Source organism: Gossypium hirsutum, chromosome D09 (assembly GCF_007990345.1).
Source record: "Gossypium hirsutum isolate 1008001.06 chromosome D09, Gossypium_hirsutum_v2.1, whole genome shotgun sequence".
Taxonomy (NCBI): domain Eukaryota; kingdom Viridiplantae; phylum Streptophyta; class Magnoliopsida; order Malvales; family Malvaceae; genus Gossypium; species Gossypium hirsutum.
The window spans coordinates 24,557,997-24,576,098 of record NC_053445.1 but is presented as its reverse complement, the minus strand read 5'-3'; the positions used below and the strand labels follow the sequence as shown (position 1 = coordinate 24,576,098).

The window sequence follows — 18,102 nt, the reverse complement described above, 5'->3', positions numbered from 1 at the left end:
AAAGTGACTTTTAAAAAAATTTAATTAAACAATATTTATTTTAATGGTAAATATTATATTATGTTTTTTTTAAAATTTAAACTTTAAACTATATACTTTTAAGGATAAAAAATATTAATTAAATTAAATTTTCTATTAAAATTTTAACTTTAAAGCTAAATATACAAATTAATGAATTTAAATTTAGGATTAAAATATTATGTTCAAATAAATGAGCAATCTACCTCACAGCTCATCTGATCTATATTAACTCGGCCAAATATAAAAGAAACTAAAAAACACATAATAATTAACAATCATGGTTAAAGAAGCTAGTACACAAGGTAGCTACATAATAATTATGTTTTCTCTCTTTTTTTTTTGGATTGAATCTGTACTTATAGGATTAGGCAAGTCCTGGTCATCTCTTTCGATCAGAATCAATATTATTCCAGATAAGGTCTTCCCCATAACTTCCACTTTCATTTTGTATGCGAAAGATCTTCTTTGGCATCAGGTTTCTCTCATAGAGCCTTTTGGGGCGAAATTTAACTATGACGAGAAAATTTTAGATCTTCCTCTTCAATTAGGATCAAATCTAACAAAAATACGAATAAAATTACAACTTGACTTCAACGGAATAAGCCAGAGAAGAAGGTATTGCCCCGGTAAAGAATTCTAACTACATCGTTCATGATGTGAATCTTAAACATACTGCAGATTTTTAACGTGCTATTGCTCAGATTACAATATCAGTGCTTAACTTGGGCATATTCTGGTATGACCATGCGATGACATCTTTAAACCCTCGAAGTAACTTAACAAGGTCTTGCTTCATTTCTCCGGTTATGCATGTTCTCTTAAAGTCACAATCTCCATTGTCTCTTCAAAAGGTAAAAATTGTTCTCTTCTTGCTCTATCATCCTTAACAAGTTTGGAGATAGGCTACAATCTATGCCATTTCCAAAGTCATGAAATCATTCTAAACACATGTTTTACTCAAAAGAGGATTCTGAGTCTGTAGCAGCGTCACTCACGTCATTAATATCTAGGGACCCGTAATAAATACCAAAAAAATAGACAAAAGAAATGTATAAATTTATGAACAACTATTTATACAATATGATTATGAATGAATGAATGATGTGGAAGAAAATCCAAAAGAATGAAAGAATAACTTTTCAGACAGACTGGAAGAATATTGGTTCAAAAAAAATGATCGCAAGGATGCACTTCATTAAAATAACGACATTCAGACATGAGCCTATTTCACAAAGGAATTCTTATTGCCTCTAGGCTAAAAACAACAAGTGCGTTTTGAACATTACTCTAAATAAGTCCTAAATACTACAGAGATTTCTTTTGCAATCTAATTGTTTAGGACACTCTCAAGTTTATAAGTATGGATATCTAATAAGGTCCTTTTCAATTGTGTCTTCAAACATGTCATTGATGTGAACGTTCTCCTACACTTTTTCATACATCGCATTCACCCCATTATCAATATGATTGGGTAGTGAATTTCCTACACTCGATGAATCCTCAAATCTAACAATGTCCATATTGATGAGCCTTTCAACCAATTTCTTGAAAGCGGTGCAATTTTCTATCGAATGCCCCGCAATTCCTGCATGGTATTCACACTGAGCATTTGCATTATACCATTTAAGAAATGGGGGCAACATCGGTTTCAAATAGAAGGGAGACACCACATGTGCATTAAATAGGCTTTGATACAGCTCACTATAAGACATCGGTATAGGCGTGAACTGAAGTCCTTCGGTATAGGCTCTGACGGTTAGTGATTTCTGTCTTTGGTCGGCCCACAGTGATTGGTTTTGAGTGACCCTTTTTATATCTACCTACATTATCCCCATTATTCCCCTTCTTCCTTGGGGCCTTTAAAGTATTGATTTGAGAGTTCCACTCTCTCCCCTTCCATTTGTAACGATCTTCAAACTGTTTTAGGAACTCCACCCTCGTCTGTTCTATTTCTGCTTGATCATCAATGACAATAGGATTAGTTGAATCGCCTATCGAGTTGGAACCTGAGCCAATCTGGAAATTCACCGGTGTCGAGGTGCTGGTCTGATATTGGGGTCGGATGTTAACAATTACCCTTTATGGATATGCATTTGGTTGTGCTTGGGTATTTGTTGGGGTGAAGCCTAAAGGATATGTAGAGTCCTCATTATTATCCCCAAAGTAGGCCACTGGGGTCTTTCCTCTTTCTAACCCTTTAGCCAATAACTGGGTTAACTGGCACATTATATTTCTTTGGAATTCTAACAACTGATCTCTCATATCTTGCTGAAATTTGGTCAATTGCTCCTGTATCTGCACTTGCATTTGCTCTAATTTCTCCAAACTTTGGTCAATTTCTCTAGTCTTTGCTTGAATGCCGTGAGGATGTTGGTTTTCCAAATTAACTGAAATAATTTTACTCAATTAGGCTATTTCAATAGATTTTAATGCATGTGATGCAATGAAATGCAAATGCATGAGATGAATGCAAAAAGAGACGTTGATTCTGATTCAATTCCATTTAGAAAACTTTTCTAGAAGATAAATTTCTTTACATAAAGCGGATACTTATATACGGCTTTGCCCTCATACTCCAAGCGAGGACATCTTCTCCTTCTTCATCTGGATGCTAAGATAAATCTTGCGAATTCTTCAAAAATGGGTATCTCCTCTACCTCTTTTTTACTTGATCCTGGTTATAATCCAACGTCTGCCCATCCCCGTAATGCTCCTCAATTTCTTTAAGGTAGTTGGAATGTCAGAAACTCTTGAATAATCAGCTTGACCTTGAGGCACGAAGCAAAGTTATGTATTCCTCCATCACCCTTCTCTTATCACATTTTCTTGGAACATATTCGGACAACCATATTGTCATCCACTTTATCAAGAAACTCATTTTCTTAGGACAAGCTCTCTATTTAGCAACCGAACGTGAATCAACACCTCTTTTCTATAATGAAATGCCATGCAGTCAAAATGTCATGCATTCAAAACAAAACACAATAAGTTAGTAACAGGTATAAACATTAAATCCAATACAATCAAGAAATAATAAAAACTCCTAGCCAGGTATCTACTAAGGTTCAAAGTAATTCTACCTAGGGTGGGTTCCTAAGGTTCACTATATGAGGTTTTGACTTCTAGAGCAAGGGTACCCGAACCAGCAGATTCCTCGATCCTCACCAATCAAAGGTTCATATGGACCAAGTTCGGTTCAGGGGAATACATTTCCCTATGGCTGCACGGAGATGAAAATCTCACGAAGACATAGGTACAGATGTATTCCGAAAGCGATCCACTATCCTGCACGGAGGTGAAAACCTCACGAAGGACTAGTTTCTCACTTCCACCTAAAGGGGTAAAATTGACCATGAAATGCAAAATGCAAATAAACTAACGGACTTAGACCAACCAAACAAGCATATGACAATTAAAACTAATGAATGCAAAGAGAAAATCAGGTTTGAAAACAACTTTAATTTTCGACAAAAAAGACAAAAGATAATCAATTTATGGCTCGACTCTCTAAGGTCCCCAATGGAGTCGTCAAGCTGTCGAAACCATTTTTTTGAAAACAAGAATAAGTTATCGACTTTAAAAACAAAAATTGGAGTCGCCACCGATCCTTTATTAAGGTGTGATCGGCTTACCATAAAAACAATTCTGGTCTGCAAAATTTGAGAAAACAGGTTCGGGAGTCAGTTACGCACGAAGAAGGGTTAGCACCCTCGTAACGCCCAAAAATCGGTACCAAATTGATTATTTAATGTCTTGATGTCGAAAATTTGAAAAGAGTTTAAATAAAAAAATTTTAACTCGAGGATGAATTAAAAAGATAACATTCCTATTTTAAAGAAATAAAATATCACACCCAGTTAGTTAGGGCACAATATTTTTAAATCTTTAAAATTAAGTTTGTCTTTTGATTTTAAAACTCACACAATTAAATCTAAAAAGAGTATTCGATTATTTAGATCAAATAAAGAAAAATCGAAACCCAGTAAATTATGGCACAATTTCTCAGGATTTCAAATACCGAATAGCACCTTTTGTTTAAAAAAACACCTTATTTCGAGAAGTCAAAATATCAGGACCAGTAAGTTAGGACCCGAAATTTTAGATCCCCGAGAACAAGCTTTTATTAGAAATTTGTGTGAATTTATTGCAAAATAAATACTCGGCTTTCTAAATTTGTCGAAAAATAATCACGATCCAGTAAGTTAGGGCACGATCTTTTTCGAGAATCATGAATGCCAAATATTTAGAAATTTAAAAATAAAAACAATTTTAATGCTTTGACGAAGCCAAAATAGATTTTTCTTTAAAAGTATGATAAAATGCTAACGCGTAACATGAAATCATTACTTCAATTTAAAATATACCTATATATGTATACAAAAATTATAAAAAGAACATAATCATAAAATATAATGAGTTGTCATAAAAATAAGAACGTAAGCATAATATATTAATAATTATGAAAATATGGGTATATATGTATATATAAAAATATATGGAAAATATATTTATAAAAGTTTTGAATAATATATGAATATATATATACATAAAAACATGTATAAACATATATAGATTATAAAATATGGGAAACGTATGAATATTATAAAATAAAATGTATATACGTATATATATAAAATAATAGTAATAATAAAGTATATAAAAAGTGTTTAAAATATTATCACATAAATGCGCATATAATATATGCATAATAATAATATAATATAACAATAATAATAAATGCTAATAATAATATAGTAATAAACGATTTAACAGTATTAAAAAAAACAAGAACAAATTAAGGATTAATATTGAAAATAAATAGAATTTAAAGGCTAAATTTAAAGATATAAAACACTAAAAAGAACTAAATTAAAATGCACGCAACAGGCGGAGGATTAAAAGGGAAATTAATCCCATCTTCCAAAACGCTGCACAACAACACAAACCAAATTGAAACAGTAGTAAAATATTTTGCGAAATTTAAAAAAATAAAATAAATAAATAAAACAATTTTAAATCACTACAAAAACAAAAGGGATCAATTGCACAAATTATCCATTTTAAGAATGCCCTATAAAAGCCAATTTTAAAACCCTAAAATCATTTTTCTTCTGCCTTTTGACGGATGCGCCGCAACTCCCCTCTTTCTCTGCCGTTCCAATTCCATTTCAAATCGGCCACAACGACGGCGGCACCTTGACAGCGCGCCACCACCGGTAAGAACTTTTCCTCTTCTTCTTTGCTTCGTTTATTTGTTTAAAAAAAAACAAGAGAAAATAAAAAAGAACAAAACAGTAAAGGAAAAGAAAAACGAAACTAAGTACCTTCAAAATTGTTTTTTTTCTTTGTTTTTTATTTTCAATATTCTCTTCAATACAATCTTTTTGATTCTTGGTTTTTGTTTTTTCTTCAATATTTTCTTCACAATATTTGTCTCTCCAAAATCAGTTTAGAATCAGCCTCTTATACCCAAAACTAATAACCATTAATTAACTCCTATCCCTTGCCTGTTGTGTTGTGATTCGTGGTTTATTTGCAGGTGGAACGAACGTGGAAACGGGCCTTGAGGAAACTGCCGAACATGCGAGCAAAGACGTGGCTCAATGAACGGTTTGCTGAACATAGGTAGTTGCGGCATCGAAACCATCAGCCTCTTAGGGTTTCTGTGACCTTGAAAATTTTGGGCCGCATAGTGTTATTGGTTTGGCTTTATTGGGCCTTAGGATTTTGGGCCCCAGGCAATAATTGGGTATTACATCAATAACACCAAATTCAAGTTCCGACTAAGATAAACGACCATGGAATGCAACATTAAATAACACTCCACTTGAAGAAGTGCTAAGCCTTGGCTTTTCCAGCTTGAAGAGATTGAATCCTCTACTACACCTTCAATATCTAAAGGATGCAAAATCAAATGATCAGATAAACCCCAACAACATAGAAGTTCAAGAACTCGAGCCCCAACAGCATACCCTGCATCCTCCAGCCTGATCCATTTTCCATGAAAGATATTAGATTCATTGACAATAGAAGAGCCATTTACTGAACTAAGCATCATCCCAAATCCCAATATTAGCTTTAATGTGAAATAATCAGATCTCAAGATCAGTCAGCAATGATGATATTCAACTATAAAACATTAAGAAAAAGTACCTTCTTTCTAATTCAGCAATGTTGTCAACCCGAGTTTGATTGTACTGAAGAAGCTCAGAGAACAAGAAAGCAAAGGCACTCAAGCTAACCTGAAATGGAAGCACAACATTCAACAGTTCAAATTTTGACTCCAAATTGATTTAAAACAAATCCCCAATAAAAGCTACTTGATCTTCAATGTTCAATAAATTTGAACTCTAATATAGCACCTGGATATCCCTTTAAAGATATTGAAACATCTTCCATCTCTACAAAAGCTTCTTCTTCGTTTCCAACCTCGTATAAGGCCAATGCCCTACCAACTCTTGCATAGTCTAAGAATGCAAAATCTTTATAATTTTCAACCACCTGAAAGCAAGTGATGAAAATTTATTCACATACACTGTTGCATCACAACTTCACAAGCTGGTCTAAGTTCATAGGCATCAGAGGTGCATTAAAAATAATACGAATTATTGTATATATGTAATATGTTATGGTCATAATAATCCTCTTGCAACAAAATAAGGTCTGAAAAGGGCAGAGACACATTATACCTTCATATTTTACGATATATTAGACAGTAGAATTCAAAATTCACAATTGTATATATGCCAATTTTAATGACTGAAACAATAAAACAATGCTGCATTTCTTTCTAGTTCTTCCAATAAAAGAATACAATAGAACTAAATGTTAAAGCAGAAGTGAAGATCTTGATCCAGAACACAACCCAATAAAGTATTCTCTCATAACAATCCTTCGAAAGATTTCAAGTAATACAAGTATACTAACTGAAAAAGATACAACTAGATTCTAAATTGTTAATTTGCTGGACTACTTCTTTCAACACTTGGTTTGTATTTTATTTTATTTTATTTTATTTTCAAATTTAAAAAGAAGAATTTTTCCACACAAAAATGTGGCAAGAAATTCATCAATGTACAGGAAGTTCAGAGGTTTAAGAAAATTTAGCAAGCCATCCTAGCCACTGTGCTATGGTATTCAGAGAATATGAGATAAAAAATATTGAGCTGTTGGATGGTGCCTCATGATGTTTTAATTTCCCAGCACTCAAAAATTAGATGGAAATTTTAATAAAAAAAAGATTTGCAAGCAAAGAAAATAATTTAAGTGTAAAAAAAAAATCAAGGAAATCAATTTAAAGAAAACCCCATGCTTGTTCTTTGCATAGAAAAAGATTAACTTTTGAACTAATAGTTAAAGTTAAGAGATTCCATTAACTTTGGAAACAGAGAATCAAAGAAATAGGTTAGCATAAATCATGAATAAAGGGATTTTAAAGTGAAAACAAGGAACAAAATGATCAAACACTGAAAAAATATAGCAGATCTAAGACTCAAAAGCAAGCAAAAAGTTAAAACCAAGTAAACACAATAAAACAATGAGAAAACTGAAGAAAAAAAGTTTTTTTTTATGTATACCTGTTTGAAGCAGAGATCAAAAGCTTAGAAATTTGATTTGCAAAGGAATCAAAAAATCAGATTAAGTAAGGCTAAAAGGCAACGAAGATATTTTTCTTTTTGTCTCTCGCATTTCAAACATAAGAAGCTCAGCTGTAAAAAAGGTGCAAGAACAGAGTGTATTATTACAAATAATCATAAGGGTACTAGATGATACTTAATTTTTGTACCAAATTAAGTATTAGTTAATTCAGGTACTAAATGGTATATTAACCCCTAATAATAAAAGAAGGAATCAAATGGATTTTTGTACCAAAAATTGTGTCAAAAAGTATTACATATATCAGAGCAAGACCCTCAGTTGGCCCATTAACTACGAGAAGGATCAGCGTATTGGTGAAATAGCTGAAAACACAAAAAGAAAACAACATAAGGATCAGCACTGCTAAAAACTTGACCAGTATGCAAAAAGAACCTGCATTGGAGGGAAGCAACATACTTAAAAAACCTCAAACATATCATGAAATCATCACAACATTGGAAACAAATTTATAAAACCTTTTAGAAAAAACCAAGTATTGAAGAATTGCACAATGTACAGCATGGTTTCTTGCAAGGAAAGAAATGAATACACTTCGGATTACTTACTGTTCCCATGTAGCTCCGTAAAATGGAACAGCTGAAATTACCCAGAACCACAATGTACAGCATATATGTATATCGATGTTTTAGGCATTAAACCAGTTTCAAATAATATTTCAATTGAATTGAGAGACTTTCATATATGTATATTGATGTTTTTAGGCATCAAAGGAACACCAAAAGCACCTGTGGCCTTCTATGTTTGCCAAGAATCAGCCCATTTAACATAACTAGGAATGAATTTGGCGTATGAAGCTCTTCTCCTGATAGTAGCTCCATGTCTTCAACCCCCAAGCAATAGCACTACAATAGAAACAATACAATGAATTTAAAATGTGAACATAGGCAGGATAATGATATCACTAGGCATATAGCTAAGGACTAAGCCATTGCATGCGTCAGTTAAAATATACATAAATTGTTTTTTGGTTCTTTTCTCATAGTAAATATTCAACATCCATCCCATCGTACTTTATTTTCCGTCAAAGTATTTCAAGAAATATATATTACTCCTCGGAAAGAAAATTTTTCTTAATATCAAATTGCTTTAAGCTACACAGATATTTTCTAGTTTGATTAGAAATTACTTAATGTGATAAAACTACGGACCAAGTAGCCATCCCGAAAACAGATATGACACGTTAAGAAACATGGAAGTTTGAAGTTGTTAGAGTTGACACGGTACTAGAATCTGAACCATACTGAAAACATCCCTAGCATTTGATATAGTAGTATCGTGTTGCTCAACGGATTTCCCATAGCAAATAAGAACTTCTATATTTTAGGACCAAAGACTTGTCTGATATCAACAGGAAATATCTCCTCGCTAATTACTTTAGAATGATGTTATTCCTATGACAACGACTTCACAGACAATGGACCCTCGTCCTCATCAGTTGTAACAAGAGTCGTTAGGGCCAAGTTTTTATCTAGTCCACAACCTTCCCCTTTTGGAGTATCACAAGGGCAAAGCATTCCCCACTATAGAAGTTAAAGGAACAGAAAAGAATTAAGAGAAAAAAATAAATATACAGAAAACAGTAACAGACTGCAAAAGCTTAAGTAACAATTCCTAAATAATCCATATTAAAGTATTTTGAATGCAACCGCAGACATCACACTCACCTGGCTAGGATGCAAGGCCCTTGGTCCACCTACTTTTCGAGACTTATCAAACTGTTGTGAGACTTTTGTCATAAAGCCCAAAGTTCCAATAAAGGACATCCTCCCCGGAATCTATCAGTGAAAGATTTTCCATCAATTTATGTTGTACTAAGAAAATACAGATGAAAAATGGATAAATAGAAACCAGCTAAGAGGATAATAAATACCTGTGTCACGCCTTTACTCTGCATTCTGAACCGATTGATATGAAGGTTTCCAGTAGAAAGGGTCCATTGAAGGCCTTTATTAATGATGTCAAGCTCACACAAAAGCTACAATACAAGAGAGAGAGACAAAATCTAGGTTATAATGGAAGGATCAAGCAGAACTAACATAAATTAACAGAGAGAAAAAAGTGGTATCATTTTCTGAGTAAACGAACAGAAAACATAACTGAAATGCAGAAGAGAAAGTGAAAAATGCAAATAAACGCAAACAATTTTTTTCTAAGAAAAAACAAAAAAAATCAGGCAAAAAAGCAAAGAGAGAGCAAGAGAGAGAGGGGGACCTGGTTTGAAGAAGAAGGTTGAAGGCAAGTTCGTTGTTTCTAGGGATTTAGCTGCTTTGGGAGGCACTGCTTTAGGTTTCGCGCAGAGCTGAGGGAGTAATAGTGTGCTGAGGTGAATATTTTTAGGGGGAAATTTGGGGTTTGAGCGGGAATTTAGGGATAAGATGGCACCCATTTTTTAAAGTAAAATGTTTCGACACGCTCGGGTAAAAATTTTTTATTTTGTCTGTTAAAAATTATTAGTTATGTGATTTTATAAAATATTTATTATAACTATTTTTTATAAACTGGATTTTTATTAAAAAATTAAGTACTCTAAAAATAAATATTGTATATTTTAATAAAAACAATTGATTAAATGGCTGTAATTAATTATTAAGTTAGAATTATCCAATATAAGCAATCAATCTCTCACATATCAAATTTCTGTTAAAGATTGAGACGTTAATCATGATTTTATATTATTCTTTTCCGATCTAATCTCCATTTTATTAGAATTATCCATGATGTTCGATGTGGAATTATTTTAGTTTTTGTATTTTATTTTTATTTGTTATAATTTGGTCCTATCTAAAATAGATAGTTACCAATCCATATCAATCTGTTACTTTTTTTTATTTATTTATCAATGTTTTTTTTTAAATCTAATATTTAAATATATCAAATGGTTTAGATTAAATATTTTTAAATATAAAAACATTAATTAATTGTATAAAATTTCATCATTTAACAAATCTAAAGTAAACCTTAAATCCTAAACCATTTAATATATATAAAATTGATCTATTATCTCTTAAATAATTTAAACTATAATCATAATTTTAATATATTAAAATTAATATTATCTTTTTTACAATTATATAAGAAATTATTTAATATATAAATTAAAAAACACCAATTAATCTAAACCATTAACCCTTATCTCCTAAACCCTAAATCATAAAGCATAAACCCTAAACCTCTAACCCATAACATCTAACCCCTAACCATCAACCCTCTTTTACAATTATATAAGAATTTAATTAATATATAAATTAAAAAATACTAATTAATCTGAACCTTAAACCCTAACCCGCCCTTAAATCTTTAAACTTTAAATCACTAGCTCTTAACCTCTAACCCCTAACCCTTAACCCTTAACTACTAACCCCTAAACCTTATTTAATATATAAATTAAAAAACTAATTAATCTAAACCCTAACCCCTAAACCTTATTTAATATAAATTAAAACACACTAATTAATCTAAACCTTAAACCCTAACCTCACACCAAATCCATAAACCATAAATCCCTAACTCTTAACCCTTAACCCCTAAATCACAACCCTTAAACCAGAATTTTTAATCCATAGTCCCTAATTCCATAATCTATAAACCTTAAAATTGTAACTCCTAAACCGGCCTTAAATCTTAAATTAACCATATACCCTAAACCATAAATACTAAACCCTAAACTATAATGATAATTAATTAAATATTTTAAAATTAATATTATCGTATCTTTTACAATTATATATGAAATTATTTAATATATAAATTAAAAATCAATCAGTCATGTAACCAAAAAATTTTAAAATTATTTTAAATAATAGTATTTTAATTTTTCTATTTTTAACAAATATTTTTCTATGTTTTTTATTTCAAATTATTTCAACATGTCATTATTTCAAATTTATCCATTTTTAACAAATATTCAATTAAAAATAAATTGAATTTTAATTAATATAATTAAATAAACAAATTAAATAGTAAATAGACAGATAAAATGTTTTTGCGGCGCTTTTTCAAAAACGCCACTAAATCTCGAGCATTAGCGGCGCTTCTTGGAAAACGATGCTAAAGCCCCGAGCATTAGCGGCGCCTTTTTAAAAACGCTGCTAAAAGCCTGAGTATTAGCGGCGCTTTTTAAAAAACGCCGCTAAAGCCCCGAAAGATCACAAAACGATGCCGTTGGGCTTAGGTTTTTTTCGGCATTTTTCCAAAAAAGCCGCTAATGCTCATTTTTAATGGCGCTTTCCTGAAAGCACCGCTAATGCTCAATCTTTAGTGGCGTTTTATGTTGAGCGCCGCTAATGCTCGATTTTTAGCTGCATGTTTTGTCCAAACGCCGCTAAAAGTCTATTTTGTTGTAGTGATATGTTTTGTACAAAACAACTAAACAATTCAATCAGATTTGGCCATTGCATTGCTGAAAGGAATCGAAACTGTTTGGCGATGGAGAGAAGTAAAAATACAAAACCCTAAGCCACCGAAAGATAGATTCGGTCTTCCCCTAAATTTTTTCATTCGAGATTTGCGTGATGATTTATTTTATTTTATTTTTAAATTAATTTTAATTTATGATTGATTTGATTAATTTATTATATTTTTATATTTTGGGGGATAATGAAAGATTTCATCTTAGTATTATTTTTTATTCTTGATCTTGGATTTATCAAACAAAAATTTAAATTGGTACGAAGCTTTGATGTATTTTTTCTTTCAAGTATGATTGTGATTATTATTTTATTTATTTTAAATCTAATCAAATTCTTGAGTTAGATTATTAAATATTGATGGGTTCATGAAGTTTTCTAATCAACATTTTTAATATATTACTTTTAAATGATTGTTTAAATATATATGTTAATTGTCGATTCAAAATATAAGTTTTCGTGTAATTGGACCCTTTTAAAGAAAGAATCTATGGGGATATTTAGAAGCCTGTCCTATTAGATATGTTGCATTCCCTTAACTTAACACAAACATAAATTTTTAATGATATAATCATGGACGTGAAAAGTGACATAATAATAACCTTTCAAAATATAGAGATAACTTATGTTATCAATGTGATATTAAAGATCATTGGTCACATACTTGTCTGGGCATTTTGTTCAAAATCTGTTAATTTTTGTTTGAGGAATAAAATATGTCTCACTAACAATGTAACAATAAATACTATCCTTATAGGTAGAAAGTATTTATCTTAATTGGTACTAAAACAAACCAATATTAATGCAATATTCGGTAGTACAAAATTAGTTGAAAGCTCCAAAAGAGCAAATAATTTGCTAGTACAAAATTAGTTGAAAGCTTTAGAACAACTAATTATTTGATAGTACAAAATTAGTTGAAAACTCCAGAAGAGCTAATATATCAATATCTAAAGGAGCAAAATTAGTGATGGTTAATGCATAATCCTCTAAAGACATTCAGCGTAATGGATCTCATATTGAGATTGTGAATGAGGAAAATATTGTATTTAGTATGAACCACTCTTGTTATGAAAACCTACCTCTTTTACAAAGAAAGATTCAATTATTGAATTATATTATGCATGATACTTGATATCTATTTTTATTTTGAAAAGGATAGAGAAAGATTGAGTTATTGAATTATATTTATTATTCTTGTTATTAAATTGAATTGATTGTCATTATCTCTATAATCTTCATTTGTCATCATCCCCATAAAGGGAAAGCACAATGCACACCCCACTTTGGCGAATCCAAGAATAAGGTGTGTAGTTGTGAAGTTATTTGTTTGGCGTATTGTAGTCTACCATGTAACAGTTTTCTGGCAGACTAGAGTTTGGTGAAATGTATCCGCCGTAGAAATGATTAAAGATTCTATCATAAGTTATTCTATTTTTTTAAGAAAAGAATATGTCAAGAGAATAGTAAACATGGTGAGAGTTACTGCCAAATGTATAGTACGTTTGTTTTGTTTGAGTATTGTGCTAGTTGTGTTTTGTAGTGTGATCTGGTTGGGAGTCAACTGAATTGACTGGTCAAATTGCTTACAATCAGGACTTTCATTTATAATTCTTCTAGTTATTGTAGGTCAAATAAAGGACAACTACTGATTGAAGTTGACACTTGTCAAGTTCCATTAAAGGGAATTGAGGTTATATATTTGTATGAGAAGGGTTCGTGGGGAAGTTTCTTCTTCCTTCATAATTACTCTTTGATTCTTTTACTTGTATCTAATTGTATCTCTTCCTCATTAAGTTGGAAACTAAGATTCTTGGTTTAATTAGTGGTTGTTCCACCTCATAGTAAGTATTATAGCTCTGCATGTTAAGTTTTTGAAAGAGTATGATGGTTAAGAGTTATATGAATAGTAAGTTATCAATACAGGGACTTGCATGGGGGTTATCTATGATTGAGATGTTGGCAGTTTGTATGTAAATGAATCCTAATGGTAAATCTATATTCTTTAAGCTGTTGTTGCTGCTGGGTCGAGTGGATGTCCAAATCTGGAACTTTGAGCTACAGCTAGGTGAGTACCAGTTGAGTCTCTATACTGACTGTTGCATGAGAATTGTTCAAGCATAATTATATCAATACTGATTATATCTAGTATAAATGGTAAGTGTATTAAACAAGGAAAATATGTTATATGTGCTACAATGATATGTATGAAGTATTGACTAAATAGAAAGCTGAGTGGTAAGTATGCAGGTAAAGTATTATATGGGAGAGTACAAACCAAGGAAGTGTGAAAATGAATCCTGAAAAGTGACATTTGGGTAAAACATTCCCTTGTGATGCTTCTGGTAAGGCAGTTATATTGCTAACTAGACTAGCAGATCACGATACAAAAATAAGTGTAAGACCATGTGGCTAAGACCCATGAAAATGTATGATAAGAAAACACTCATGGTGATGCCTCTAGTAAGATGAAGACTTGACTAGCAGATCACGACATGAACGTCTGTAAGTCCATATGGCTAAGACAAATGGCATAATATGATGATATGAATATTCATGGTGTTGCCTACGATAATATGTAAATTGAATTGGAAGATCACGACATGAAGTTATGTATAAGTCTATGAGGGAGAAACCCATGGCAACTTCTGTGAAAGTCTGTCGGGACAGTAAACACATAATTTTGTATGTTGCATATATGGTGTGATCTGCTAAACCTTTATGGCGTATCCTGAATTAATTTTATGGCGAATCCCTATACGTCTTTGTGGCATATTCAACAATATGTATATGTATATGTATGAAGAGTTAGGTTATTGGCCTTTGTGTTAAATCTGGGTAAGTCCTAAGATTTCTTCGATAGGTAGTTCTCAAATTAGTATCTGATGATGAAAATAGTTGGGCTGTTTTGTCTGGTAGTAAGATTGATAAGCCGTTAGAGGTGAACTTTGAAGGAGATATTGCATTTGTACTTATAAAGGGAACTCTGACAATTTAGGATGAGGACATATTCATATTATGAAATGTATACGTGTTCGTTAGTTCGATTTTGGTTACACTATGTACGATTGAAATTTAAATTATCTGATATATGCCAAATCTAAGTAGTTGATAACTCTTGAAAAGAGTTATAATTCATGCTTTTAAACTTAATTAATTGCTCGTACTTAAGTAAAATTAACTTTGTTTTAGGTAATTGCATGATAATTTCTAGTCAATCGAGTAGTGCATCTAAGAACTTGATATGGTGATTACTTTATTACATATTTACTTTTAATTGCTTGTGGCAAGGTCTTGTTGTGGCTAAATGGTAGGTTTAAGGGAGAAAGATAGCAGGATGGAGGTTTGCCGAGGCATTATGAGAGGTTGCCATGGCAATGTTTGTGAAGAAAGCGACAAACACCATGTCAGCAATGAGATTACCCAGCATTCAGTCCCCTACATGTACGTGAAATGGAGAATATTCACCTCAAAATTAGGAAATAATCATTAGCTGATGGTTTTTACCCTAAAGGACATCGAACTATAAAATGCAATAAAAAGGAAAAAAAGAGGCGGCTGGTGTAACACCTCTAACCCGTATCTGTCGCTGAAATAGGGATACAGAAATATTACCGTAAAATTGTTACTTTAAACATTCAATTCCAAACATTTTATGCATCATAACATAATTTATTCAAACACATGCATAACGTCCTTAATTCGAGCCATCGAGGCCTTAGAAACACTTTGGAAAAGATTTTGGACTAAATTGAAAACATTTAGAACTTTATGGAAAACGATAGAAAATTTCACACTGCAGAGGTCACCAGGCCATGTGCCTCACACAGCCGAGACACACGCCCATGTCACAATCAAACATACCAAATTGGTCATTCAAAATATACCTTCACTTGACCATTTAGCACCAACCATTTAAGCATCAAAATGCCTAAAGTTCACCAACCATAACACCACATATATACATGCCAAACATAACAACTAGATCATTAATACAAGTCCACCTATACATAACATTATAAGCATGACCAAAACAACAAAAGCTATTGGTATATCCGTAAGATAGTGTGATAGGTCTCCGACGAGCTTTCAAACCAAACGAGCTTCCGATTATCTATAAAAACATAGGAAAGAATACTACGTAAGCATATAATGCTTAGTAAGTTCGTATAACATAAAACATAACTTACCATTTCATTACATAGCATTAAATTTTAAGATGGTATAATCCAACCAATAGCTTGGCATAAGCCTAAGCACCAACAACAACACATGTTAGCATACTTGAACATAATTCATATGAATTTAACATAGATAACCATTACACTTGGACATAATTCAATTGGATTTAACATCTTCCATAACATAACATATTTTCCATGTATCTCACCATTTCAATCTTTTCTATAAATACATATCTTGGTTCATATTGAAAACATACCATTTCCTTTCCAATTCATGCCCGTTAAATTGTTTAGAATATAATCGGATACGTGGGAAAGCTCACATGAAGTGTGCCAAACATATAGTCTTAACCTTTTCCTTTCCTTTACATCGTTGCTCAAACGAGCTGTGAAATGAGCCTGCTCACATAAACTGTGGGTTGAAATATAAATTACATGATGCTGGTCACACGAGCTATGGAGTATCTGCAACAAATGTAGGATCTTAGCCATAGGTAGGACATTCAAGACCAACACCTGAAACATGAAAACCCTAATGACATGTCATTTGTATCCTACGAATTCCTAAGGTTCAAACGGGGCTCGATAGTCATCGTAACATCTTTGGATTACATTAATTAATTACATAAAAATCAACAATTTACATATAGCTCAAAAGATAGCATTAAAACATTACACAATTACACGAACTTACCTCGACGATAAAGGCGTAGAAATGGAGTCGATTAATCCGAAGCTTTATCTTTACCTCGATCTAAATCTGTTCGAGGTCTAACTTGATGTAAATAGATAAATTCAATCTATTTAATATTCATTCTATTCAATTCAATCCAAAATTCATACATTTTCAAAATTATGCTTTTCCCCTATTATTTTGATTTCTTTACAAATTCGTCCTTATGCCCGTAAATTGAAATTCATGCAATTTCATCCACTTACTATGCTAGCCGAATTCAATATAATCCCATAGCAACTCATACAAATCATTATTTTACAATTTCACCATGTATTTTACATATTTTAAAAATAAATCCCTAATTGACATTTTCAACAAAAAACACTTTACAAAAGTTGTTTATTTATAAAAAAAATGATTCATTTTCTTCCATAAAAAATCAAGAATCACACGAATACATTCATGGAAAAACCCTAACCCTTTAATAGTTTTGCAAATTAGTCCTTGGGCTAGCTAGATTAAGCTACAACGATCCCGAAAACATAAAAATTACTAAAAACGGGACAAAGATCACTTACATGCAAGCTAGAGATTGAACCAAATGCTTCAAAGCCCTAAATACGTTCTTTATTCTTCAATTTAGATGGAAGAAGAAGATGAATGAAATAAAATGGATTTTATTTTATTAATTTTAACCTTAATTACCTATTTACATTTATACCCTTTAAAAACTTTAATAATTTCCATAAAACCAAACTCATAAATGTCCACTAACACAGTAATGGTATAATAACCACCTAAGTACTCTTATATTAAGGTTCTATAGCCATTAGTTACATTTAGTTACTAGAACTCTACTTTTGTACAATTTACGATTTAGTCTTTTTCACCAAATTAAACATGCAAACGTTAAAATTTCTTAAAGAAATTTTAATACGATCTTGATAATATACTATAGACATGAAAATAATAATAAAATAAATACTTTCACATCAGATTTGTGGTCCTAAAACCACTATTTTGATTTCATTGAAAACGAGTTGTTACAATTGGAGCTTGGACGAAGCTCTCACTGTGGCAAGAAGGGTAAGTTGAGCTGACTGTGAACTTTGGTGAAGAGGAGAAATAAGACGCTGAGTTGGGAGGATTGGACTTT

General features: G+C 31.8%; 1 protein-coding gene and 1 long non-coding RNA gene across 10 annotated transcripts; one reads left to right on the top strand and one right to left on the bottom strand.

The window, feature by feature from the left end:
• Window positions 1–4,860: 4,860 nt before the first annotated feature.
• LOC121221148 (uncharacterized) lies at window positions 4,861–6,523 on the top strand. Its single transcript, XR_005918580.1, has 2 exons — window positions 4,861–5,237; window positions 5,561–6,523. It is a non-coding gene; the product is annotated as an uncharacterized lncRNA (long non-coding RNA).
• LOC107892020 (DNA-directed RNA polymerase III subunit 2) lies at window positions 5,339–10,035 on the bottom strand. 9 transcript variants are annotated; one of them, XR_005918578.1, is made up of 9 exons: window positions 9,892–10,035; window positions 9,551–9,655; window positions 9,345–9,455; window positions 8,406–8,522; window positions 7,891–7,982; window positions 7,599–7,730; window positions 6,384–6,522; window positions 6,175–6,263; window positions 5,339–6,008 (listed from the first exon to the last, which is right to left on the bottom strand). XR_005918578.1 is itself a non-coding variant. In XM_016816984.2 (8 exons), the coding sequence occupies exons 2-6, from the start codon at window positions 9,572–9,574 to the stop codon at window positions 6,259–6,261; spliced, it is 396 nt and encodes a 131-aa protein (XP_016672473.1). In that variant the 5' UTR covers window positions 9,575–9,655; window positions 9,892–10,035; the 3' UTR covers window positions 5,339–5,916; window positions 5,994–6,068; window positions 6,175–6,258. The 9 variants fall into 9 exon arrangements, 5 of the variants coding, with proteins under 5 accessions (XP_016672473.1, XP_016672474.1, XP_016672471.1 ...); XR_005918579.1 differs by having other exon boundaries at window positions 7,916–7,982; XR_001682413.2 differs by lacking the exon at window positions 7,599–7,730.
• Window positions 10,036–18,102: the final 8,067 nt, after the last annotated feature.

Coding starts and splice junctions, on each gene's coding strand:
- LOC107892020 (XM_016816982.2), bottom strand. CDS start 9,574: ATGCAGAGTAAAGGCGTGACACAG. Junction 9,456..9,550: donor AGAGTAAAGGCGTGACACAG/GTATTTATTATC, acceptor TTTCACTGATAG/ATTCCGGGGAGGATGTCCTT. Junction 6,523..8,405: donor GCAAACATAGAAGGCCACAG/GTGCTTTTGGTG, acceptor ACTTGCTTTCAG/GTGGTTGAAAATTATAAAGA.